Raw genomic sequence first — 25,941 nt, 5'->3', positions numbered from 1 at the left:
CAACGCAACATCACTCCCTTTCCATTGACACCAAAGCAGGTTTATGGAGACCAAGTGAGCCTACAGAGAGAGAGTGTGGAAAAGAAAATGAGAGAAAAAAAGAGTGAAATTCAAAAAGAGACCGAGGAAAATGTGAGAGAAAAACCAAAGAAAAATACGGCCATTGAGCGAAAATTAGATGGAAAATAAAAGAATTTCTACGCGAGAGCGAGTGAGATAAAAGAAACGTTGTTTTTACATCAACCGACGATTGTACTTTTGTACAAAGAGGCATTTTTAAACACTAATGAATTTGACCCTACTTTGCCTAATTCTATTACTTCTCTTTTGCAGGAGTATGAGGATGTCTTTCCTGAGGAAACACCACATGGTTTACCTTCAATCCGAGGGATTAAGCATCAGATTGATTTTGTGCCCGGTGCAGCCATTCCAAATAGACCAACCTATAGGAGCAATTCGGAGAAGACCAAGGAACTTCAAAGGTAGGTTAAGGAATTAATGGAAAAAAAAGTACGTGAGAGAAAGCATGAGTCCATGTGCAGTTCCTGTTTTATTAGTTCCTAAGAAGGATGGGACGTGGAGGATGTGTGTTGACTGTCGAGCTATCCACAACATAACGATAAAGTATCGACATCCCATTCCTGGGCTAGATGACATGCTTGATGAATTACATGGGTCTTGTGTATTTTCCAAAATTGATTTGAAAAGTAGATATCATCATATTAGAATGAAAGAATGAGATGAATGGAAAACTGCTTTTAAAACAAAATATGATTTGTATGAATGGTTAGTCATGCCTTTTGGTCTAACTAATGCCCCAAGCACTTTTATGAGACTTATGAATCATGTCTTGCGAGCTTTTATTGGCAAGTTTGTTGTTGTTGTTTATTTTGATGATATCCTCATTTATAGCAAAAACATAAACGATCATGTAGTACATTTGAAATATGTTTTAGATGTGCTTAGAAAAGAAAAGTTGTTTGCTAACCTAAAGAAGTGTACTTTTTGCACCGACAAACTTATGTTTTTAAGATTTGTTGTGAGTGCACAGGGTATACAGGTTGATGAGGAAAAGGTACGTGCAATCCAAGAGTGGCCGAGTCCTACAAGTGTAAGTAATGTGAGAAGTTTTCATGGGCTTGCTAGTTTTTATCGACGATTTGTGAAAGACTTTAGCACATTAGCCGCATCGCTTATTGAAGTAATAAAAAAATATGTTGGATTCAAGTGGGGAGAAGCGCAAGAGAAGGCATTTTAAATAATCAAGCAAAAGTTGACCAATGCTCTTTTATTGTCTTTGCCTAATTTTAATAAAACATTTGAAATTGAATGCGATGTCTAAGATATTGGTATTAGCACAGTCCTAATACAGGAAGGACGACCAATTACTTACTTTAGTGAAAAATTGAGTGGGGCAGTCTTAAACTACCCTACTTACGATAAGGAGTTATATGTGTTAGTTCGAGCGTTAGAAACGTGGTAGCACTACCTATGGCTTAAGGGGTTCGTGATTCACACCGATCATGAGTCATTGAAACACCTAAAAGGCCAACACAAGCTGAACAAGAGGCATGCTCGATGAGTATAATTCATTCGTTACAAGCAAGGTAAGGAAAATATTATTGCATATGCGCTTTCCCACAGGTATGTCTTAATCTCAACACTTAATGCTAAACTACTTGGTTTTGAACATATTAAGGAATTGTATACTGATGACCATGATTTTAGTGTTGAATACCAAGCTTGTAAAAAGACCATAGTCAGTAAATACTTTAGGCATGATGGCTATTTATTTCGGAAGAATAAACTGTGTGTGTCTAACTGTTCTTTGAGAGATTTGTTAATGAGAGAATCCCATGGAGGAGTGTTAATGGGGCATTTTGGAGTTGTAAAGACTATCAGTTTTACAAGAACACTTCTATTGGCCACATATGAAACGAGATGTTGAAAGATTTTGTGGTAAATGTGTCACTTGTAGGCAAGCCAAATCAAAAGTGCAACCTTATGACTTATACACCCCTTTGCCAATACCTAGTGCACATTGAACTGATATTTCGATGGATTTTGTACTAGGTTTACCGAGGTCTAGACAAGGGAAAGACTCAATTTTTGTGGTTGTAGATAGATTTTCAAAGATGACACATTTTATTCCATGTCACAAAACGGATGATGCTTTTAATGTTGCTGACCTATTTTTTAAAGAGATTGTTAGGTTGCATGGTATGCCCAGGACAATTGTTTCTGATAAGGATGCTAAGTTTTTAAGTTACTTTTGGAAAACCTTATGGGCTAAGTTAGGAACTAAGTTGTTGTTTTCAACTACTTGTCACCCTCAAACTGATGGTCAAACAAAAGTTGTGAATAAAACTTTATCTACTCTGTTGCGAGCTATCATTAAAAAGAACATCAAAACTTGGGAAGATTGTTTACCACTTGTTGAGTTTGCTTATAATCGTTTCGTTCATTCTGCTACTAAGTATTCACCATTTGAAATTGTTTATGGTTTTAATCCTTTAACCCCATTAGATTTAACTTCATTACCTGTTTCTGAGCATGTTAACTTAGACGGTAAGAAAAGGCTGAAATTGTTAAACAGATACATGAGAAGACGAAGTTCAACATTGAGAGGAGAACTGAGCAATATGCTAAACAAGCCAATAAAGGGCGACATAAGCTAGTCTTTGAACCCGGTGATTGGGTGTGGTTACACATGCGCAAGGAACGATTTCCGGAACGAAGGAAATCAAAGTTATTACCTCGAGGGGATGGCCCATTCCAAGTTTTGGAATGTGATGATTTGAGGACAAATCCTCTTCAAGAGGAAAGGAATGATGAGATTAAGGATAAAATTATCACAAGCACATGAGATGAGACATATTCAGATCCTATTCAAGTTCCCGCCGGACCCGTTACAAGAGCTCGAGCAAAGAAATTCAAAGAAGCACTTAATGGATTGATTCAAGCAACTTGGGCTCAATCAAATTCGTGGAGGCCCATTGAAGGAATCGCACATGATAAATGCATGATTTAGGCTCTTGAAGTTTCCAAATAATCACTTTCATAAAATAGGGAGTTAGCTTAAACATTATGGTAGGAAAATATATTATTTTCCTTTTTCAGATACTTTCCCGTTTCGTGAGGAGGCTATTAGGGAATCAAATCAGTTATTTCTATTTTAATCGCCTAGTTTCCATTTAATTGATGTAAGGCATTTAAGACAATTAGGATCCTGATTTAGTTTAAATTCTTTCCTATTTACTTATATTAGGATTCTGATTTGATTTAGATTCTTTCCTATTAGGGAAGATTTAGATTTAAATTTGATTTTTGGGTTAGGATTTATTTCCAAAAATTCTTGTAACCAACCCTATATAAAGTACTGATATTCAATAAACAACAAAGAAGTTTTTTATGCAATTGGTGAGAGAGTTAATTCTCTTTGGTTCTTTACGAACTCTTTGAATTTATCGGATTTCCGTGGCGTTCAAATTCTTGACTTATTAATCAGACCATCCATAACTGATTGTGGCGTCTTCACATACCAAGGTTCATGCTTTCAATAAGCATTGGGTCGAGATTCCATTCCATTCCTGATTTAGATTCGATCTTGGAAACTAAATTGATTAGGGTCGCGTTAGTTCTTGACGAGGTTAGTATCACGTATGCCTTAACAATAGCTTCAGCTTTGGCCACTGTGATTTCAAGATCTTGCTTTATATTTTAAAAAACAAAAACATTTCTTGTATGTCATGCTGCCCAACATAAAGCTATTATTAATCTCAGTTCCTCTTTGTTTCTTCTTTTTACCATCTCTTGTATCATACCTGGCAAATCTTGATTAATAAGTAGTTGCACTTCTGCAAAAAAAAAAAAAAAAAGAGTTAACTGACATATCTACTTTGCTGGTTTACATTCCATTACAACATGGATGACATCCTCAACCTTCATTTTACATCTCGGACATCTTAGATCCTGCACAATTCTTCTCTTCCATAGAATCTCTATCGTTGGTAACAGATTTTTTGTAGCCCTCCACATAAAAATCTTGATGTTCTATAGTAACTCAGTTGACCATATTACATTCCATTGTCCTCTGGTGTTTTTTGAGCAGCTTGATAGCTCAGAATGCTTGATCTTCATAGCTATCTGATAACCACTCTTAACCCAGTATTGACCTTTCTTATCATAGTGCCACAAAATTTGATATGGTTGTAGGTTGTTTAGGAGTTGGATTTGTAGGATTTTTTCAGTATCTTCACGGGTAAAGTGCTAATGAATCAATATTTCTTTCCACTGTTGATTGTCATTAAATAATTCTGCTACTGTGAAATCAGCATCTAAGGTTGCCGATGAGATGGGTTTGAAAGTTTGTGATCTTGATATCCATTGACTCTTATACACTTTAAGAGATTCCCCTGATCTGATTCTCTATCTCATTCCTTTGTAAATGATTTGTCTCCCCAAGAGAATACTTGTCCAAATAAAGATGGCTTGGATCCCAATTTAGCTTATAAAAAATCAGCATCTTCGAAGTATCTTGCCTGTAGGATTTTTGTCATTTAAGACTCGGGATGTTAGATTATCCTCTAGCTCTGCTTAGCTATCAAAGCTTAATTAAACTATCAAAGTCTCTAAATCCAAGACCTCCTCTACCCTTTGCTTGACATAGCCTCTCCCACTTTGCCCAATGAATGCTTTTCTGATTCTTCTTTGCTCCCAACCAAAAGCTTGTAGCTGCTCTTTGAATATCTTTACATAAAGTTGTGGGAAGTCTAAAAACACCCATTGCATACGCTGGTGCAGTCTAAGTCATTGCTTTAATCAAGATCTCCCTAACCCCTGCTTGAAAAAAAAATTGCTTTGCCAACTTGAGATTTTGCTCAAAATTCTCAACTTAATTTCCTTGAAAAAAAAAACTAATTTTCTTCCTACTAACCATGGAGGGCAATCCCACGTATTTTTCATGCTTTGATACAACATTTAGTTGAAAAATGTCTTTTATTGCATTCGTCTGTCCAGCTGGGGTGTTTCCACTAAAATTGAAGATCTGACCAGATGCAGCAGCATAACAATCAAATATCTACTTTAGATTTTTGCAATCATCCATTATAGCTCTACTAAAGATCAAACTGTCATCAGCGAACAAGAGATGATTGATGGATAGCTCTTTGTTGAACCTAAGCCCCTGAAAGAGCTTATTTTTTTTTTTTTGCTTGAATCAGCATGTTGGAAAAAGCTTTTGCACAAATAATAAACCAATATGGGGATAACAGACAACCATGTCTTAAACGTCTTTCTAGCTTAATCAACTCTTTAAGAACCCCCTTAATCAGTACAGAGAATAATGAGGTAGAGATACAATTATAATAAAATCAATCCAGGTTTTTTTGAAAACCCTAACTGATACATGATTTGTTTTAAGAAATTCCATTCCACCCTATCATAGGCCTTGCTTATGTCTAGCTTTAAAGCAACTAACCTATTTTTCTTCCTTTTACTCATTCTAATTTTATATAGACATTCATAACCTATGATGATATTGTCTGTGATAAGTTTATTTTGTATGAATGCACTTTGATTTGGGGATATTAAAGCATGTAAAATTTGCTTTAGTCTATTAGCTATAGATTTGGCTATGACTCTATAAATCACATTGCACAAGCTATTAGGTCTATACTCTGCTATATCCCTGTGTTTTTTTTTTTTTAGGATAAGGGCAATGTAAGCATGATTGAGAAGAGCTAGGTTACCTTGCTCATTGAGGATATGTAAGCACGTTGCTGTTACAACTTCTCCAACAAAATTATAGTACTTTTGAAAAAATGCAACAGGGAGAGCATCTGATCTTGGTGCTTTTGTTGGGCATATTTGGAAAATAGCCTCTTTGATTTCCTCCTTTGTGATTGCTATAGTCAGCTCCTCATTCATCTTTGTTGTTACTCTCTTTATTATGTTTTCCAACGCTACTTCCCTTTGCTGCCTTGATGGATTTATTGTAGTGAAAAAGTTTGCAAAATGATCACAGAATCTTCTCTCTATCACCTCTGCTTCTTCAGCCCAATTTCCTTTTTCATCTAAAACTCCCCATATTTTATTCTTCTGCTTTCTTGTTATAGCTTTGGCATGAAAAATTTTTGTATTTCTATCTCCTTCTAATCGCCAATCAGATTTAGACCTCTGCTTCCAATACACTTTTTCATCAATCAGAATGTTGTCGATATGTTTTTCTAGCATCCTAATTTTATCCCCATTCTCATAATGGTCATAACTCTTTTTTATATTTTTCAGCTCGTTAATTAACTCATTTAGCTTTTTTTCCCTCCCACCAAATTCCTTTAAGTTCCACATCACTAGTTCAGCCATGGACCTTTTTGCAACATTTTTTAAAATCTCTATTGCATCTGCTCCCTCCCACTTGCATTATTTCCCCCACTCTCCTCTTATTATCTCTTGACATTTTTCATATGGACTCCACATATCTTCATAGTGTATTCTCATAAAAAAATTTTGTTGTAACCAACTTTTTCCCCTCTTTCCACCACTAGCCGCAAATAATTGATATCACTAATTAAGAGGAACAAAACCCACTATATAAAAATGAATATCAATAAAATTTTAATTTTTTATCAGCCATGAAAATTAATTAATATTTAGAAATTAATTTTTACAAATCACAAAAACTAATGAATATAAAAAAAATTCTTATACATTAAAAGTATAAAATATAAATCATGATAGACTAAGAAAAATATATTTAAAAAATTCAAAAGAGAGCAAAATTGAGTGTTTAATTTATAGAATGAGAGAGTAGAGATAGAATATGTAATTGTAAGGTAAAGAGAGAAAAAGCTTAGTGAAGGGAAGTAAGAGATTAATGAAGGATGGTTTTGAGATTTTAAAATTTTAATTTTTCAATAATAAACTTATTTTAAAATGATACAAAGAGAAATTTGGTGGGTTCAAATAACACTATTAGTAATTTTTACTTTATACATTCTAATAGATACCAAAATAGTCTTCGGTAAATTAAACCTTATTCATTAATTTTTTTGTTTTCTCGTTACACCTATAAAAATATTCATCATCCCTACAAATTTTGATAAATTTCATTAGCAATTAATCATGTTTCTCTAATCCTATCTTTAATTTTCACGTCTTTCTTGTAGTTGTTGCTTAAGTTATTTTTATTCATCTTCAATCTCAATCGAAATTGAATTGAAATAGTTGTTTATGAATAAATATCTTGGATAGTAGGGAGGACTCTAATTTCAAATCAGGCCACTTCCTGCTCTTTTTTCCTTTTCTTTCTTCTTCTTCTTATAATTGCAGTTTTTATTTTCTTTTTTATTTTATTATTATTTCTTTTTTGTTTTCCTTTTCTTTCTTCTTCTTCTTATATTTGTGCGTTTACAATTGCTTTTGTCCAGGCAAATAATTGCTTGATTAGTTATTTACATACACGATTTTGAAGAGAGCTAAGTTTTAGGTTTTAAAATAAAGAATAATTATAAACAAACGGCTGTGTTCGATGAGTGTCTAAAATAATTATATTATATTAAATTATATTAAATTATCCTTAAATGTAAATCATATTTTACATTTTTTGTAATAAATAATTCTTAAAATATGAGCGTTTAAAGTAATTTTAAGAGTGTAAATGGCCCCGCGTTTAATCTAATTATTCTTCAAAAAAATTCAATAAAAACATAAAATATTTTTTAGAGAACTATTTATTATATATATTTGCCCTAACTATACTAGCAGACCTCAACTTTTCAAGAATAAACGTACAAACTACTTTCATTAGTATTTTTAATTTATCTAGATACAGACAAGACAATTTTGGTAACATCACTCTCAATGCACATTTAACACGTAATTTGAAGCCATGATTTTTTAAATCTTTTTTGTTACACTAGAATATATCAAGTAATCTAAGATTAACAAATAAGGTACTTTTACTGATAAAATTATGAAATAATTTACTTTTTTAACTTTTCGAGTCTAATCTTAAACAAGACTTTAATGTAATTTCAAATATCGACAAACAAAAAATACACGAAGATCATATAAGCTCCAATTGTCTTAGAAATGATCAGACTTCTTTTTGATAATTATATTTAAATGCAAAGTAGTTGGGTGATTGGGTCACAAATCACTATAATCAAAACACATAGTTATTAAAAAAAAAAAAATAATAATAATAAATAAGGGAGCATTTTTTAAACCAATGGGGTATGCGTATAAATTTCTTCAAACATTATGAACTTTGGTTTTTTCTGGACAAACTTGTGAATACAAAAGAAGGGTTTCAAAATAATTATTGAGGGGTGCCGTTAGAATGAATCCCACTTAAGTCCCATCTCGTCCAAACCCTATGCCCAGTAAGTATAAAAACCAGGCCCAGATTAGGAATGATGTCATGCACCTTTCAAATGAGTTTTGGGCCAGATCGGGTTAAGTCCGGCCCGTTTACACTCTACCAGTAGGAGAGTTGGCGCCAAAAGAAGGGTTTCAAAATAATTATTGAGGGGTGCCGTTAGCATGAATCCCACTTAAGTCCCATCTCGTCCAAACCCTATGCCCAGTAAGTATAAAAACCAGGCCCAGATTAGGAATGATGTCATGCACCTTTCAAATGAGTTTTGGGCCAGATCGGGTTAAGTCCGGCCCGTTTACACTCTACCAGTAGGAGAGTTGGCGCCAAAAGGCACCCATTTCCCGCCAAATCTTCCCGTCAAACACTTTGCGGGCGCCCAATGTCTGCCCTCCAAACCCCAAGTCTTGCCTCTCCCTCGCATTCAGTCAGTAACCATGGCGTCTGATTCAGGCTTCCCCAGCTTCAACGACGGTCAGTCATAAATAAAATTAATTTTTTTATTTACAGTTTAATTTTTTATATTCATAAAATTTCGATTTTTTTTTGGTTTTTAGGGCCGTCGTCCCCGGACGATTCAATTTCAACTCCAATCGACAACACCTTCTCCTCTCCAGCCGGCTCCTCACGCGCCTCCGGTCGCGGTCGTGGTGGCGGACGCCGCCGCCGCCGATCCACGACACCGACAGCCTTCCTTACGCCACGGGCAAACCAATCCCGCTTCGCCACTTCCTCTGAAACCCCAAACACCACGCCATCCCGCTCAAACCGCAGATCCAACGGTCAAAGACACGCCACGTCGCCGTCCTCAACCGACGATGTCCCACTATCGTCCTCTGAGGCCGGCGACGACATGGACGAGGCCACGCCGACGTTCGTATGGGGCACGAACATTAGCGTGCAAGACGTTAAAAGCGCTATACAAATGTTCTTGAAGCATTTTAGAGAGAAAGAAGAGCTGCTGAGTGGAAGTGAGAGTGAGATTTATAAAGAGGGGAAGTATATGAGAGCTATAAATAGGGTTCTTGAAATTGAAGGAGAGTGGATTGATGTTGATGCAAATGATGTGTTTGATTATGATTCCGACTTGTATAACAAAATGGTTCGATACCCACTTGAGGTTTTGGCAATTTTCGATATTGTGTTGATGGATATTGTTAGTTTGATTAACCCCTTGTTTGAAAAGCATGTGCAAGTAAGGATTTATAATCTTAAGAGCTCCACTGCAATGCGAAATCTCAACCCATCAGGTTTGTTCTTTTTAATTTGTTTGTGTTTTACATTGTTCTTATTGATTTTGATGAATGCGTGGTGTGAATGAAGATTATAGCTGATTTTGGTATCATTTTGGATAGATATCGAGAAGATGGTATCATTAAAGGGAATGATTATTCGGTGTAGTTCGATAATACCAGAGATTAGGGAGGCTATATTTAGGTGTCTTGTATGTGGGTACTACTCGGACCCCATTGTGGTGGATAGAGGTAAATTCGTCTGCTGTTCTGTGTATTGATTTGACTGTGTAGATAAATGTTGTTTTGGATGAAAGTTTTTTGTGTTTTCTGACGGAAGGGTGGTATCAGGACGGATAAATGAACCTTCAACATGCTTGAAGCAAGAGTGTCTTGCTAAGAACTCTATGACGCTGGTGCACAATCGATGCAGGTAATTTAAAGCCTTAGTTATGCACAATCGATGCAGGTAATTTAAAGCCTTATTTATGGGCTAAGCCGACTAACTGAGTGTGCAGGTGAACTCTTGGCATCTTAGGAGTAAGTTAATTTTCATATAATCTTCAGCTGAATGGTTTTCAGGTCAAGTATTACAGGGATGTACACTGGCATTATTTGCCAATGCTGAGTATGAGAGGAGGGTGGGGATTTTGGGGTATTGTTATTTGGTATAAATTGATTCAATTAAATAACTGTTTCCTCAGAAAGGCGCTCATGGATGTTGATGTGATCATGTGAAACTCTTACTGTTTATGGCATAAAGAGATCATAACCAATTGGTCCTCTTCTAAAACACAGGTTTGCTGATAAGCAGATTGTGAGGCTTCAGGAGACACCTGATGATATTCCTGATGGTGGAACACCACATACAGTGAGCCTGTTGATGCATGACAAGTTAGTGGATGCTGGAAAGCCAGGTGACAGAGTTGAGGTGAATCCACAGCATAACAATATTTTTATATCACGAGTTCCTCACTATGTTTGTTCATCTGATTCCTTCACTTTTTCCGAATGTTATTGTTGTCTGATTAGTTTTCCTCTTTGCATTAGGTCACTGGGATTTACAGGGCTATGAGCGTCAGAGTTGGGCCAACACAGAGAACTGTGAAATCATTATTTAAGGCATATCTTCCATTCTTTTTTTCCCACTACATTTGAATATCTGAAACATTGATATGGACTGGGAGTTATATTTCTTTCTTTTGGTCACAGACATACATCGATTGTCTTCATATAAAGAAAGCTGACAAGTCAAGAATGCTAGTTGAGGATGCTATGGAAATTGATAACAGCCACCCTAGAATTGAAGATGAAATTCAATTTGATGAATCAAAAGTATATCAAGTTCTACCCTTCCAAAATCTCTTATTTCTTTTATCTATATTAGACTGACTCACTGTTTATATTGCAGATTCAGCAATTGAAAGAGTTGTCAAGACAACCTAACATATATGAAACACTAACCAGGTCTTTGGCACCGAATATTTGGGAGCTGGATGATGTGAAGAAAGGTCTTCTTTGCCAGGTGCTATATTAGTTTGGCCGTCTAGTTTACCAACTGCTTTCTTTGATATTCCAATATGTTAGTTGATATTTTATCATTTTTCTGTTTGTTACTAATAGCTTTTTGCTTGATGTCATGTAGCTTTTCGGTGGGAATGCTTTGAAGTTACCATCTGGTGCTAGCTTCCGGGGTGATATCAACATCCTTCTGGTTGGTGATCCTGGAACCAGCAAGTCTCAGCTGCTCCAATACATACATAAGCTATCTCCTCGAGGCATTTACACCAGTGGAAAGGGGAGCTCCGCTGTTGGCTTGACAGCTTATGTCACCAAAGACCCTGAAACTGGGGAAACTGTATGATAACATCTAGAATCTGGTCCTTATATTTTCTTTACATACAGCAATCACCTTTAAATTGAAGAAATTGAGTAGATTTTGATACTAGTGACCTACTCTGTAGGTTCTGGAGAGTGGAGCGCTGGTTCTGAGTGATAGAGGCATCTGCTGCATTGACGAATTTGATAAAATGTCTGAAAGTGCAAGAAGCATGTTACATGAGGTTGATTACATTCCTTTTAATTTAAAAATTACTTTAGTTTTGTGAGTTGTCTATGCATGTATGGAAAAGTTGTTTTTCATGAACCTGCAATTTTATTCCTTTACCCAATAATATGAGAACTTCTAGCATCTACTTGTTTTCTTTGAAGTTTCTTCTATTAGTGAATATGTTACAATTTCTTTTATGGACAGAAGTTGATGATTCTGTGATGGTATATTAAGCATGATAGATGCATAATTAACTCGCAGGATTAGCTAGTGTATACTCTTTGCCTCATCACTCACTATTTTTGTCCTTGGGCACCTATGATGGTTGATTTGAATTATAAAATTGACTTCAATTCTCCCAGGTGATGGAGCAACAAACCGTTTCAATAGCGAAGGCTGGAATCATTGCCTCACTTAATGCTAGGACTTCAGTATTGGCCTGTGCAAATCCCAGTGGTTCACGCTATAACCCTCGCTTGTCTGTGATTGAAAACATACACCTTCCTCCTACGTTATTGTCCAGGTAAGAAAGAGCCATTTCTATGCCATGCAACTAAGATATTGCATATATTGAAAATTATATAGCTTCACATCTTTCACAGTGAACACTATGGTTAAATGCATATCACATACTAATTCTTAGCGGTTGTTTCATTGAACCTTGGTTGTGAATCTTTTGTGAATACATACTAATACCTAGAATATTTGTTGATAATCCTGAATGGCAATTGTTTACAAAAACTACATTGACTCTTGATCTCAGGTTTGATTTAATCTACTTGATACTTGACAAAGCTGATGAACAGACAGACAGACGTCTCGCCAAGCATATTGTCTCATTACACTTCGAAAATCCTGAAGTATGGTAAACTGTCACTATCTCACTTGTTTCAAGGCATGTGTCCGGCAGTTTTCATTTGTCATCAGAAAATTCCTGTCTATTTGCAGAATTCTGAGCAGGGTGTCTTAGACCTTGCCACATTGACCGCATATGTGAGCTATGCCCGAAAGCATATTCATCCAAAATTATCTGATGAAGCTGCTGAAGAGTTGACTCGAGGATATGTAGAAATGAGAAGGAGAGGAAATTTCCCTGGCAGCAGCAAAAAGGTCTCTTGCTATTTTGCTATTTACAACATTCCCTACTTCAGTTCCTTTGAATACACTTGTTTAACAAATCTGATGAATGAATGCTATTTACGACACTTCTTTATAATGGAATATTATTGCATTCACGATTCCACCCGTTGATTCTTCCTTCATGCATGTAATGACTTTGCTCTCAATTTGGATCTTTTTCTTTTCTCCTGGATGTTGAATTTGATCCATCGCATTGTATAGACATCTGAAAGAATTGTGAATGCTATTTTGTTTCAATTTGAACTGTTGCAGGTTTGTTTATTTGTCCATGCCTAATATTTTTCATGTCTCTTGATTTGTTAATTTAACAGGTAATAACAGCAACACCAAGGCAAATTGAGAGTTTGATACGCCTAAGTGAGGCCCTGGCACGAATTCGTTTGTCAGAATTGGTTAGTATTGCATTTGAGTTTTTACTGCAATGATGGTTTCCCATGAGCAGAGAATGAACTTATGTCCTGGTCAAACAGGTTGAAAAGCATGATGTAGAAGAGGCATTTCGGCTTCTGGAAGTTGCAATGCAACAGTCAGCTACTGATCATTCAACTGGTAATTCTCCTGAAACACTTCTTCCCCTTTTATTCCTGATTTTATTTTCTGTCTAGATTATCAGCATCTGCTAATGGCTTTAACCTTTTCCTAAAGGAACAATTGACATGGATCTGATCACTACTGGAGTTTCGGCAAGTGAACGAATGAGACGTGAGAATATGGTATCCTCCACTCGCAACATAATAATGGAGAAGATGCAACTTGGGGGACCCTCAATGCGCTTGTTGGAGGTGCACTAATATACTAGATGCAGCAATCTTTTTATTGTTATTTAGTGTAAATCACAACCAATACTTGAATGTGCTTAATCCACAGATACTGGAGGAGCTGAAGAAGCTGATCCCTGGAAGTGAAGTTCATCTGCATGACGTAAGTTACCTGCTCCCTTTCCTCCTTCATTCTCAGTCTCAGTAGAATATTGATGGGTACACCTTTTCTATCGATTCAGCTGAGGAATGCGCTTACAACTCTTGCGAGCGAGGGATTCGTTGTTGTTCATGGTGACAGTGTGAAAAGAATATAGAACAGTATGTCATAACTTACTATGCCAAATTCTTCAAGTTAACCTGCTTCACGAGAAACTGCTGTAGTGTGGTGCTGTAACATTACCTAGAGACAAGGAAGCTGCTGCTCTTCAGATAATTTCCGTGTATTACTAGAAAAAATGTCAGTATAGCAATTTCATGTGAGCTACATGATGACTGTATATGATTTTTGTAGTTCATATCAGCTGCCATAACAAGAATCCCCTTTTTTCTTTCATTTAATATGTGATGGCAAATCACTGGGCTGCCTGAACCCTTGGATTACGCATCGAAGGGTTCGTCTTCATTTTAACTCGTCTAGTGCAGAATCAAGAACCATTGCTTTAATCAAACTGGTTGTGTTTCGTGGAGCTCAAACAAAAAGTTGGTTAATAAAAAGACAACCTGAATGACGAGAGCTATCTTGTTTTCTTTCCCGTGACTGCAATTAATAATCCAATGGACCTTATTTCATCACAGCACTTGCACATGAAGTTATGAGGAAAAATAATTCATAAAAACAGAAATATATGCATTAAGAGTCATTTTTGTGGTCTTGAAATCAAAGATGAAAGAATGATCGAGATGTATATTTAGTGTGAATCACAACCAGTTTAAGACAGTAATGTTCATACTTTATTCAGTTAGGGTGTCAAAAATACCCGCTTGGCTCGAATTTGGGCAATGCAGGCCAAGTAATACTCGGCTCTAGGATGAGGTTAGACCAATCTCGAACATCACAAAATAAAGATTTTATTAAAAAAATTATAAAATATATATTATTTTAGAAAATTAATTGATGCACCCCTAACTTTTAGGAAAGGGAACGAAAAATTCTCCAACGTCTTGAAGAAGATATTTAAACCCCTATCTTTTATGGAATTCTATTTATTTTAATAGAAAATATATTTAATATTTTTAACATATAATTATCATTATCTCGCTCCAGTATATAAATCAACATATTAACACAAATGTGTTATCAAAAAATCATTGTTGCTTACCCACTTTACCCATATATTATTAATAAAATTATGAAATACCGTTCTTCATAAGGATTGAAATTTTTGGTAAGAGATCCAAATAAATTTCCCATGCAATTGCAAACGCAACAAATAACACAAAATATATTGCCAATTCCCCCCTCAAAAGTCTTGTAAAATATCATTTTCTATCCTCACGAATAGTAAAAAAAAAATCACCAGTATCACCAATATTGTTAATAAAATTTATTAACAATCTATGGGTAAATTGGACAATCAATAATTACTTTTTGATAACATGTCTAGGTCAATATATTAATTTGTATGCTAGAGGGAGATAATAATAATTATATATTGAAAATATTGTTTATGTTAAAATAAACGGAATCTGTTAAGAATGGGGTCTAAATATCTTTTTGAAAAAGTTAGAGAGTTTTTGTTCATTTTTCTAAATGTTGGGGGTGTATCAATCATTTTTCATATTATTTTAAATGATTATATATATTTGACCAATTTATTACATTATGTAAATTTTAAACATTTAAAGTTCGTATTTTCATATCCAATTTCATTAAAATAAAATTTAAAATTATAAAATTACAAAAAATTAAAATATACATATATAATGTTATAAGATATAAAATCTAGGCATAAAATATATCTCTGCGCAAGTATGAGCATTACTACACAGGCATACCCAAGCCTGAACCTAAATTTTGTCATCCCTAATTAAACTAAGACGTTCCTTAAAAGATAAAAAAGATACACACTTTAATATACTACAAAATACAAACACACTATTTTGAAGTGTGTTTTTCTTATCCTAGGGTTTACTTCTTATTTTAAATATCATTTAAAAAAGAAAAGAAAATACTAAGCTCATAATGTAATAAACCTCTGTTGTTTTAGATAAATTTCACTTGTTTAACCTTTAAATCATATGCAGTCCTAATTTGTAAATAAGTTTAGTAATGTGGTATTGTTATTATTGATACAATTATTGTTCCGAATTGGAAAAAATGAGTTCGATAAAAAGTGCAATGGAAACACTATTAAGAATAAAATATATACGTTAACAAACTAACCTCAACAATCAGAGTGGCGCAGCGGAAGCGTGGTGGGCCCATAACCCACAGGTCCCAGGATCGAAACCTGGCTCTGATAAGAGTGGCTTCCGAAATATTTTTAAATTTTCATCGTGCCGTTTATTTTAGGGCCCAATTATCACTGCTGGGCTGACTTCCAATGTGTTGTAGCCCAGTTGCCTCTGTTGGGCTACTCTGGTCCATGACAAATGATGCCAATTTCAATTCATGCAAAACTACTCGGTGATATTTATGCGAATGTTTACCTAATAGGAAAATGATCCACGTAATTGGGTCCTATAAAAGGGAGCCTCTAAGTTACAATAATTGTAACATACATCCCTCATGTGAACCACACAAAATTGTAGGACCCACAATTTGTGTGGTTCACATGAAGAATGTATGTTACAATTATTGTAACTTAGCATTTGCCCCTATAAAATAGTTTGATTTAAGGAGTACTACGCGATGATCATTAAAAGTTTGAACCATTTTATTCCAAATTACATTCATTCCCTTCGTGACTATAAAATGTGATTTTTTATTAAGAAATTGGACCATTGCATCATCCGATGAGTTCTTTTTTCTACTGAAATAGAATTTTATTGCGAAAAAAATGTATGATTAATTCATAAAGTCAAGAATTTATTACTTTATTTTTTTAAAAACCATATAAATAGCTTATAAGATATATTTTTCTTCTATTAAAGAAATATATTTTTCTTAAATATTCAAATCTATATTCTGTAATTAAATAATTTAAAATTTATGTAAATTGATTCGAAGGCTTTTCAAGTCCTTCCAAAAATCATTAAAGAAAAGTGCTTAAACTTTCCATTAAAAAAATATTATTCAACAAAAATTATTATTATTTGAAAAAAAAATAAAACATTTCACTCTTTTAAAAAGTACACAACACGACGCAGAATCTCTCGCTGTTTTAATTAATAACATCCAACAAACACTATCTTACAATTAATATAAAATATATCCCTTTCATAAATAATATATGTATGGGACTCATAACATCCTTCATTAAAAAAAAGTTATAATAACAATCACACCCTGAAAAAATACGAGTACTAAAACGTGTGTGGCCAATGAAAATACGTGGACGCAGGACACCTGTGAGCTAACAAAACGACACCGCTCCCAGTTTCCTATCTCTCTCTTGCGTGTCAGTTAATGATAAAACAAATTAATCAAAATCGCTAGAGAAATCGATCTCAATTTCCATTCCCTGTCCGTGCATGTTACTGATAGAGAGAGAGCGAGGAGCTGATTGAACCGAATCAAATCAAATCGGACGGCCAGGAGGAGATGGCGGAGTTACAATCTGGAGGCGGCGGAGGATGCTGCCCGCCGATGGATCTGTTCCGGTCGGAGCCGATGCAATTGGTCCAAATCATCATCCCTATTGAATCCGCTCACCTCACTGTCTCTTACCTCGGCGAACTCGGCTTGCTTCAGTTTAAAGACGTCCGTACACTCTCTTTACTTTTCGCGTTGCTTTAGATTCTGTGTTGTACAGAATTTTCGAAATTTTGATGTCAATATTTTGTTCAATTTTAGTAAGGGGTTTGTTAATTTAGTTTTAAGTTTAAAAATTGTTTGGATGTCTTGTAGTATGTAGGGTTTTGATAAGGTTCTTTCATTCTAAAATGCTTATTTGATTTGCTTGGTTTTGCTTGTGAGAGGTGAGTTGGATGTAGTTTTTTTTTTTTTTTTGGTTTTGCTCCTCTGTATTTTAAACTTGTTAATCAAGTAATGCCATGCGGTTTATTGTTGTTGATTTGGAACTAAGCTGTTGGGAGTTGTCTTATGTGTTTGATGTATTGTTGTTTCAGTTAAACTCAGAGAAGAGCCCGTTTCAGCGAACTTATGCCGCTCAGGTGAGTGCCTATGTATGCTAAAAACTTTCTGTTTACGTAAACTCAAGACCTATGAAAATTAGATAATTAGTTAATGTGGTGAAGCTTTGATTTTTTTGGGGGGGGGGGGGAGGGGGTCAGAACCAAGATAATTATATAGATGTAGAAAATGTACGTAGAGGAGGGACAAGAAACCCACAAATAAAAAGCGAAAAAATCCCTAAGCCTAAAAACTAAAAATCCTATAGGATCATAAATTCTATCAATGATATCACACCATAGTGGTGAAACTTTGAGTGATCGATACTCACTTGGTATGATATATAGTCTCAGCTTTCCTAAGTTGTTTAGGGGTACGTTTTGATTGAGGTGTTGTGGCTTTTAATCCATAACTACAATGAAATGGAATATTAACTCTTAAAATATAAATGAATAGTTGTTTGGTAAATAAATAAATTTTAATTGCCAAATAAAAGGGGATGTTTACCAAACTCTTTAGCTGTTGTGCTTACAAATTTAAGAAGAAGCACAGCAGTTGCGAACATACCCTATATTGATCTTTGCCAAAGTGGAGTTTTGAGTCATTATGTGTATTGATTTGTGACTTTTATGTGAAGATAAAAAAATGTGCAGAGATGGCACGCAAGTTACGTTTTTTCAAGGAGCAAATGCTAAAGGCAGGTATATTATCTTCAGTAAAGTCTACGACAAGAGCTGACAACAATACGGATGACTTAGAGGTATCTCAAGATTTTTGCTTTTACGGAAATGAAAATTGTAACTTAGTCGGCTATACTAGAATTCTGTCTTCATTTTCATTTTTTCCTTTTTGGTTGTCCTAGGTAAAACTTGGAGACCTTGAGGCAGAGCTGGTTGAAATTAATGCAAATGGAGATAAACTGCAACGGGCACACAGTGAGCTTGTGGAATATAAGCTTGTTCTGCAGAAGGTACATATTTATTTGTTGCCTTGGTCTATTGACTAACTAGTAGTCTAAAGCCTTATTTTTACATGTTACATTTAGTCGTCAAGCTTTGGCAAATAGTTGAGGTGTACATTGAGAATATTACTAACAATCTCAGTTATTAGATTTTTGTTATATTATTTAACTTGTAACTATTTTCTTCTTCCTATTGTCATTCTTGTGATAAACCTTAAATTCTGCATAAATTGTACCTTTCCATGCTTAATTAAGCTCAATTTGTTGCCTTTTGATTTCTTTCGTTGTTTTTGTACTTTTGCTTACTCATTGTTTATCAACTTGTAGGCTGGTGAGTTTTTTTCTTCTGCACTAACCAGTGCTGCAGCTCAGCAGAGAGAAATGGAATCTCAACAAACTGGTGAAATGACTATAGAAACCCCTTTACTTACAGATAAAGTACAAATGCCAACCCTTAGCTCCCTTTATAATTCCATCCGTGCCCCTCTAATTTTTGTCCTAACAAATCCTCTGGCTCTTTTATAGGAAATGTCAGCTGATCCATCAAAACAAATAAAATTGGGCTTTATTGCTGGCCTTGTTCCTAGAGAAAAATCTATGTCATTTGAGAGGATGCTATTTCGTGCTACTAGGGGTAATGTGTTTTTGAGGCAAGCTGTTGTTGATGAACCTGTGGTTGATCCTGTTTCTGGCGAGAAGGTGAGCTTTAGCACACATTTCTTGGATGCCTTTTCTTTTCTTTCTTTCTTTTTTTTTTGGGTTTTTTTTGGGGGGGAAGGAACAAGAATTCTAAGTATAAACTTCTAAAAGATAGTGTTCTTATTAGAATATCGTTTGTCCTTGTTTTTTGTTTTACCATATGGTTAGAGATATATGTGTTATAGTCTTTGCAGTTGGCTGCATATATGATTACCACAATCTCAAAAGTAATTGAGGCTAGCCTTTCCAGGCCATTCTCATTCCAGGACAGAAGATCACTATAAAAAAGCCTTACTGTTTGGTTTTGTTTTTGTTTTATGCATGTATATGGTGTTGAATTTTGTATAGTTCTCTAGTTTAAATGCTTAATAGGTATTTATGCTTGTGTTTAGTGGTTTTTGCATGAATTTTGTGAATTGTGAAATTCTGCACAGAAAGTCTGTCCACTTTCCATGTTTTTATCTTGTACTACAGTCTTTTTATATTTTACTGCACTTTGAATTTCACTTTTGATTTCTGATTGTAAAATGCAGATGGAGAAAAATGTATTTGTGGTTTTCTATTCAGGAGAAAGAGCAAAGAACAAAATCCTGAAAATTTGTGACGCTTTTGGCGCTAACCGTTATCCTTTTAATGAAGAATTCGATAAACAAGCTCAGGCAATTTCGGAGGTACTTATTGCACTCTTGTTTGAAGCTGTTGTTTCTATTGCAAGTTTAATTTTTCTTTGTGCTTAATTTTCCTCCCATCTTGTAACCCTTCAGTAGTACAGTTGCTTGGATATTTATTAGTGTTCTTTTGCTTGGTTGGACTATTAACATGATGAGTCTGCTTTCCTTTTTGTGCTTGGAACAAAATCATATCAAGAAGTGAAAGTTATATAAGAGAAGAAAAATTATCTTTGCATGTGTTTTAAATATTTCTGGGATTACCATATGTTCTGAATGGAAGAGAAGAAAAATGATCTTTGCATGTTTGTTAAATATTTCGGGGATCACCATATGTTCAGAATCAAGCCTGCATCTTTATGCTTTAATGAAGAAAACTAAACCCTTACACTCATTTCCAAATTTCAGGTTTCGGGAAGACTCTCAGAGCTGAAGACTACTCTAGATGCTGGGCTGCTTCATCGTGGAAATTTATTGCAAACTATTGGAGACCAATTTGAACAATGGAACCTTTTGGTCTGTGGAAAATACATTATTTAGTGAATGTTCTTTTCTATTTTTCAATAACCATGCCACATGAGTTGCAACTCGCCCTGTCAATTTATTATGCTATCTGCCTGATAGAGATTATGTTCGGTCATCTGTTTATTTATGTAAATTTTAACTCATGAAGGTCAAGAGGGAGAAATCAATCTATCACACTTTGAACATGCTTAGCCTTGATGTGACCAAAAAGTGTCTTGTGGGTGAGGGGTGGAGTCCTGTTTTCGCCACAAAGCAGGTAATTTCTTTCCCTCTTGTTAAAAGCTCTCTAGTTGTGAATATTATGTCGGAGTACTTACAAGCAAAGCTTGAATTTATCTGTGCAGATTCAGGATGCATTGGAGCGGGCTGCATTTGACTCCAATTCTCAAGTTGGAGCTATTTTTCAGGTTTTGCATACGAAAGAGTCTCCGCCTACCTATTTTCGCACAAACAAATTTACTTCTGCCTTTCAGGAGATTGTTGATGCATATGGGTGAGTTTTTACTTAAGATTATGCTGTACTTGCTTTGCTGCATGCGAGTTGACTCATAAGAACAGGAAGAATTCTGTCTTAAACTCATGCTACACTGCGTTAAATTTAGAATTCCGTATTTTTTGGCTGACCATATATGTAATTGATTCATAATTATTTGAGTCCAGCATACCAATCTCCTTTGTGCCTACCACATAACAAAAATTTAAGCCCTTTGTAAGTTATTGATGATGCCACCTTTTTTTCCCTTTTTTTTTCGTGGCACTCTAGTATACATAGAACAACTGATATGGGTCAATATCATAGGGTTCAAAGTGAATATAAACAACTGTTATTGTGTATTCCTTTGTTTTAATAAAAACATCTTTGTTTCATATCAAAAAGTGAAAATGAACAAAGAGTTTCTGATTTATGTTGCTGTCTAAAGCAGTGAAAATTTTTAGTGCATGGTTTAGTACAATGATTATGTGCAGGCTCCATGTGCATGTTCCCTTTCATGTTTATGCCATCTTTTTATGGTCATTTGTTACTTTTTGTTCCTTACAATATTTATTTTGAAATCAAGTCAAAATAACTGAGAATAAATGCACTTTATTTTGTAATTGCAGGGTGGCTAAGTATCGAGAAGCAAACCCTGGTGTATTCACCATTGTCACATTCCCTTTTCTTTTCGCTGTCATGTTTGGTGACTGGGGGCATGGAATATGCTTATTACTTGGGACCCTGGTTCTTATAGTCCGGGAAAAGAAACTTGCAAGCCAGGTAATCTTGTTTGATGTAGAATTTTACCTAGTTGTGATTGATTGCTAAGTATAATTCAAGAGCATATGAGTCTTTTCACATTTTATTTCTATGCTGATTGTTGTGAATTCTGTGGCATTTCTACCTAGTTGTGATTGATTGCTAAGCATAATTCAAGAGCATATGAGTCTTTTCACATTTTATTTCTATGCTGATTGTTGTGAATTCCGTGTCATTTCTACATCCTATATTATTATGCTACGCATGATAATGTTAAACTAGCCATGATAATGGTAACCGGGCAGTTATGTTCTCTTGTCTGTTTTATTATATCATGTGCTTATACCGAGATCATCAGGGCACAATTAGATTTTGACTTTGTATGGCTATGATTTAATTCTGGGTTTTTAGAATGTCATAGATGATTAAAGTACAATAGATTTTAACAAAATTACATTTGCTGCTGGTTGGTTTTTGCGCTGAATTTGCTATTATATATAAGTTTCACCTTTTGTATGTATGTATTAGGATAAATTCTGAGCTATGTGCTGTTTGTGGGCGTTCTTGCATCGCATTCGGTCACTAATTTCCTTCCAGCTTGTGATATTCAACTTGATCATTGTCTTATGGTTTCTCTGTCATTCTGTTTGCATTTCTTTGTTTTTTGAGGTTTAATTGTCAAGTTTTGTTGTTTAATTGTGTTTTCCCCCCGTCTTTGGTATACTACAGAAGCTTGATGACATTACAGACATGACCTTTGGCGGTCGTTATGTTATTTTGATGATGGCACTCTTTTCAATTTACACCGGCTTAATCTATAATGAGTTCTTCTCAGTTCCATTCGAAATATTTAGTCACTCAGCGTATGCATGCCGTGATCTCTCTTGCAGGTACACCAATACCTTTGGTAGTGATCTTTTTTCATTAATCTGTGAGTTGACAGTGACACAGTCTCGGATTTCTTTTTGCAGTGAGGCTACTACAGTTGGCTTAATAAAAGTGCGTGACACCTACCCATTCGGTGTAGATCCTGTATGGCATGGCAGCCGCAGCGAGCTGCCATTTCTCAACTCTTTGAAAATGAAAATGTCCATCCTTCTTGGGGTTGCCCAAATGAACCTTGGAATCATATTAAGTTATTTCAATGCAACATTCTTCCGGATTGGCGTTAACATCTGGTAAGTTTGACTTGCTAAGTTGGTTTTCGATTTGCTTGATGGCTTCTAAGCCTCTTCCAGAGTTGTAAAGAGGATTAGTAGCATACAACTAAAAGATAAATTTTCTCATGCATTATTCCAGGTGTCAATTTATTCCCCAGATAATATTTTTAAACAGCTTGTTTGGCTATCTTTCACTCCTTATCATTTTGAAGTGGATCACTGGTTCGCAAGCTGATTTATATCATGTAATGATATACATGTTCTTGAGTCCTACTGATGAATTGGGGGATAACCAGCTTTTCCCGGGGCAAAAAACAGCTCAGGTTGGCTCTTTATTTTTGCTTTTCAAATTGATTTCCCATGCTTATTTACATCACATCACACTGATTCTTCTTGTGTGTTTCATTTTCAGCTTGTGTTGTTGTTGTTGGCTTTTGTTTCTGTCCCATGGATGCTGCTTCCAAAGCCTTTTATCTTAAAGATGCAACACCAAGACGTAAGTTAAAAGTTTTCTGCTTGCCGATTTCTTGCTTAATTTGTTTATAGCATTTGTTTTCCCCTGCTTTTCCTTTTGTTCTGACTGAGTCATGTTCTCCCAGAGGCATCAAGGCCAATCTTATGAAGCACTCCAGAGCACAGACGAGTCTCTTCAGCCAGATACAAATCATGATTCCCATGGTCATGAGGAATTTGAGTTCAGTGAAGTTTTTGTACATCAGATGATACACACAATTGAGTTTGTACTTGGAGCAGTTTCAAACACAGCTTCTTACCTTCGATTATGGGCTCTGAGGTATCTAGCAACAAGAAAATCAATCTGATCAGTTTTTGTTATAATAAAATAATTTGTTCATATTTTAATGGAAGATCAAGAGTTGTTGAAATCAGCTTCCTTTCATGCGCACCTGTACCTACTCGCATAAGATCATGCACTGCCATTTCACATAAATTACACGAGATACCCTTCAATCACTTTCGTTATATTGCTACGACTTCATAAATATTACTTTCTATCTAATTGGAGTCCAACTTTGTCCATGGTGGCTAATTGTGCTTGTTTCTTTTCCCTTTTTAACCTTTCTGCAGTCTTGCCCACTCGGAACTATCAAGTGTGTTCTATGAGAAGGTCCTTCTCCTTGCTTGGGGGTATGTCAATGCATTTTATGATACTGCTCCATTTCTATATCGTCAAAAGACAATAACAATAATATAATCAATGAATAACGATTGTCTCAATTACTTGCTGCAGGTACAATAATATACTTATCCTTATTGTTGGCATCATCGTCTTCATATTTGCAACTGTGGGCGTATTGCTGGTGATGGAAACTCTTAGTGCTTTCTTGCATGCTTTGCGTCTTCACTGGGTGGAATTCCAGAACAAGTTTTACGAAGGAGACGGTTACAAGTTCTCTCCATTTTCATTTGCATTGCTTGATGATGAAGATGAATGATACACTTGATTGAATAAATAGTTACCGTCCGAAGATAATTCAGTTGTGTGTGCATAGCTTTGGGATCTGTGCTCATTTTTTTAATTTGAACATCATGGAAGAGGTTGATCGGGATGTATCTTGTAGAGGCCATTGGAGAAAACTTTTTAAGCATGCGAGCATTGACCCGTTCCCTTTTCAATGGTGGTTTATTTATTATTGGGAAGGAATAAGCAGTTTTCCTTATTAGGCTAGCAGCATCGTTTGCTGAGCACAGTTAGTCAGTCCCATCCCATCTGTAACAATTGCATATTTGATTTATTCAGCTATTCTATTATTATAAAATGATAAATATGTCCCAAACCCCCGCGGCGGGTGGGGTTGTGTGGGTGTGTGTGTGTTGGGGGTTGGTGTGGAAAATCTTGGACTTTTCTTTTGTGATTATTTTGTATATTTGCATCAGTTTTTACTGTGAAGGATGAAGATGGTTTTGTTGGACAGGAAGTAAGAGGCACGCGTATGAAAATATGATTGGTTGATTGAAAACATAAATTATATATTATAAACATATGATTAGTTGATTGAGAACATTATTTCATAGTATAAATCAGTTTGGATAACATTATTTCAGAATATAAATCAGTTTGGATAACATTATTCGTAATCGTATGAAAGTGTTTGTATTACTCATTTCAAGTATCGTTACATAGTGTTTGGTATTATCACTCCGTGTTTGGTGATTGGGAATTTGCTATGTAGATTTAGGGGTATCTAGAATCATTGTTACGCAATTGATGTGAAACTGATTGGGAATACGTTAATGGATAGGATGGAACACGCATTCTCAAAAATCTCTAAAATAGGAAAAAAGGGGGAAAAGAACCAAAATCCTCGGAAGGAAGTCAATCACTCGGAGATTATAAATATAAAAATATAAGGCAGCGTTTATATTTTGAATTAGAGTGAGAATCTTAGGATTGGAAGTGAGAGTAAGTTGTTTACTTACATTGGAATGAGAGAATGAAATTGAAACTAGAATTTAATTTATGTGTTTACATTGTCTTAGATTGGGAGTAAATAGTTTTAAATTATAATTTTACCCTTATTTAAAGAATTATAATTTGTAATTAAAAAATTAATAAAAAATATATTTGGAAAATAAAATAAATATTTTATTATATTTGTACATTAATAATAATTATTAATATTCTTAATTATGTAAATCATAATTTTTTATTAATTTAAATTTAAATTATGTGAATAAAAATTATTAATAATAGCAACACAAATGAAACATTGTTATTGATAATATAGTACAAAATTAATATTTTCTTAGAATAAAATATTTATTATTATTAATTAATTAAATAATTAATATTTATTAAAATTAATGTTTATTATTATTATTTTTAATTAATTTAATTTATAAAATATTATTATTTAAATAAATATAATATTTATTTATTT

The 25,941-nt window shown here is 34.8% G+C and overlaps 2 protein-coding genes and 1 non-coding gene across 3 annotated transcripts; all 3 read left to right on the top strand.

Moving 5' to 3' along the window:
- Window positions 1–8,694: 8,694 nt before the first annotated feature.
- Window positions 8,695–14,188, top strand: LOC102619925 (DNA replication licensing factor MCM4). Its single transcript, XM_006487272.4, has 18 exons — window positions 8,695–8,851; window positions 8,935–9,627; window positions 9,733–9,861; window positions 9,961–10,042; window positions 10,408–10,540; window positions 10,660–10,731; window positions 10,822–10,944; window positions 11,021–11,134; window positions 11,255–11,467; window positions 11,574–11,672; window positions 12,022–12,182; window positions 12,423–12,519; window positions 12,608–12,769; window positions 13,111–13,191; window positions 13,270–13,348; window positions 13,445–13,581; window positions 13,667–13,720; window positions 13,800–14,188. The coding sequence occupies exons 1-18, from the start codon at window positions 8,815–8,817 to the stop codon at window positions 13,872–13,874; spliced, it is 2,541 nt and encodes an 846-aa protein (XP_006487335.2). The 5' UTR covers window positions 8,695–8,814; the 3' UTR covers window positions 13,875–14,188.
- A 1,762-nt stretch (window positions 14,189–15,950) lies between these two features.
- Window positions 15,951–16,022, top strand: TRNAM-CAU (transfer RNA methionine (anticodon CAU)). The gene has a single exon. It is a non-coding gene; the product is annotated as a tRNA-Met (tRNA).
- A 1,107-nt stretch (window positions 16,023–17,129) lies between these two features.
- On the top strand, window positions 17,130–24,826 carry LOC102620201 (V-type proton ATPase subunit a3). Its single transcript, XM_006487273.4, has 18 exons — window positions 17,130–17,422; window positions 17,791–17,835; window positions 18,432–18,554; window positions 18,657–18,764; window positions 19,083–19,193; window positions 19,281–19,454; window positions 19,988–20,125; window positions 20,531–20,638; window positions 20,796–20,903; window positions 20,992–21,140; window positions 21,749–21,902; window positions 22,611–22,771; window positions 22,853–23,059; window positions 23,181–23,364; window positions 23,454–23,537; window positions 23,641–23,834; window positions 24,128–24,187; window positions 24,291–24,826. Exons 1-18 carry the CDS (start codon window positions 17,264–17,266, stop codon window positions 24,493–24,495), a joined length of 2,472 nt encoding a protein of 823 aa, XP_006487336.2. The 5' UTR covers window positions 17,130–17,263; the 3' UTR covers window positions 24,496–24,826.
- The last annotated feature ends 1,115 nt before the right edge of the window (window positions 24,827–25,941 follow it).

This window comes from Citrus sinensis, chromosome 8 (assembly GCF_022201045.2).
Source record: "Citrus sinensis cultivar Valencia sweet orange chromosome 8, DVS_A1.0, whole genome shotgun sequence".
NCBI lineage: Eukaryota > Viridiplantae > Streptophyta > Magnoliopsida > Sapindales > Rutaceae > Citrus > Citrus sinensis.
Note: the sequence above shows the minus strand (reverse complement) of the source record. Positions and strands in the feature narration are given on the sequence as shown.

Coding starts and splice junctions, on each gene's coding strand:
- LOC102619925 (XM_006487272.4), top strand. CDS start 8,815: ATGGCGTCTGATTCAGGCTTCCCCAGCTTCAACGACG. Junction 12,183..12,422: donor CCTCCTACGTTATTGTCCAG/GTAAGAAAGAGC, acceptor TCTTGATCTCAG/GTTTGATTTAATCTACTTGA. Junction 13,192..13,269: donor GAATTCGTTTGTCAGAATTG/GTTAGTATTGCA, acceptor CTGGTCAAACAG/GTTGAAAAGCATGATGTAGA.
- LOC102620201 (XM_006487273.4), top strand. CDS start 17,264: ATGGCGGAGTTACAATCTGGAGGCGGCGGAGGATGCTGCCCGCCGATG. Junction 21,903..22,610: donor AAAAGAAACTTGCAAGCCAG/GTAATCTTGTTT, acceptor GGTATACTACAG/AAGCTTGATGACATTACAGA. Junction 22,772..22,852: donor TGCCGTGATCTCTCTTGCAG/GTACACCAATAC, acceptor TTCTTTTTGCAG/TGAGGCTACTACAGTTGGCT.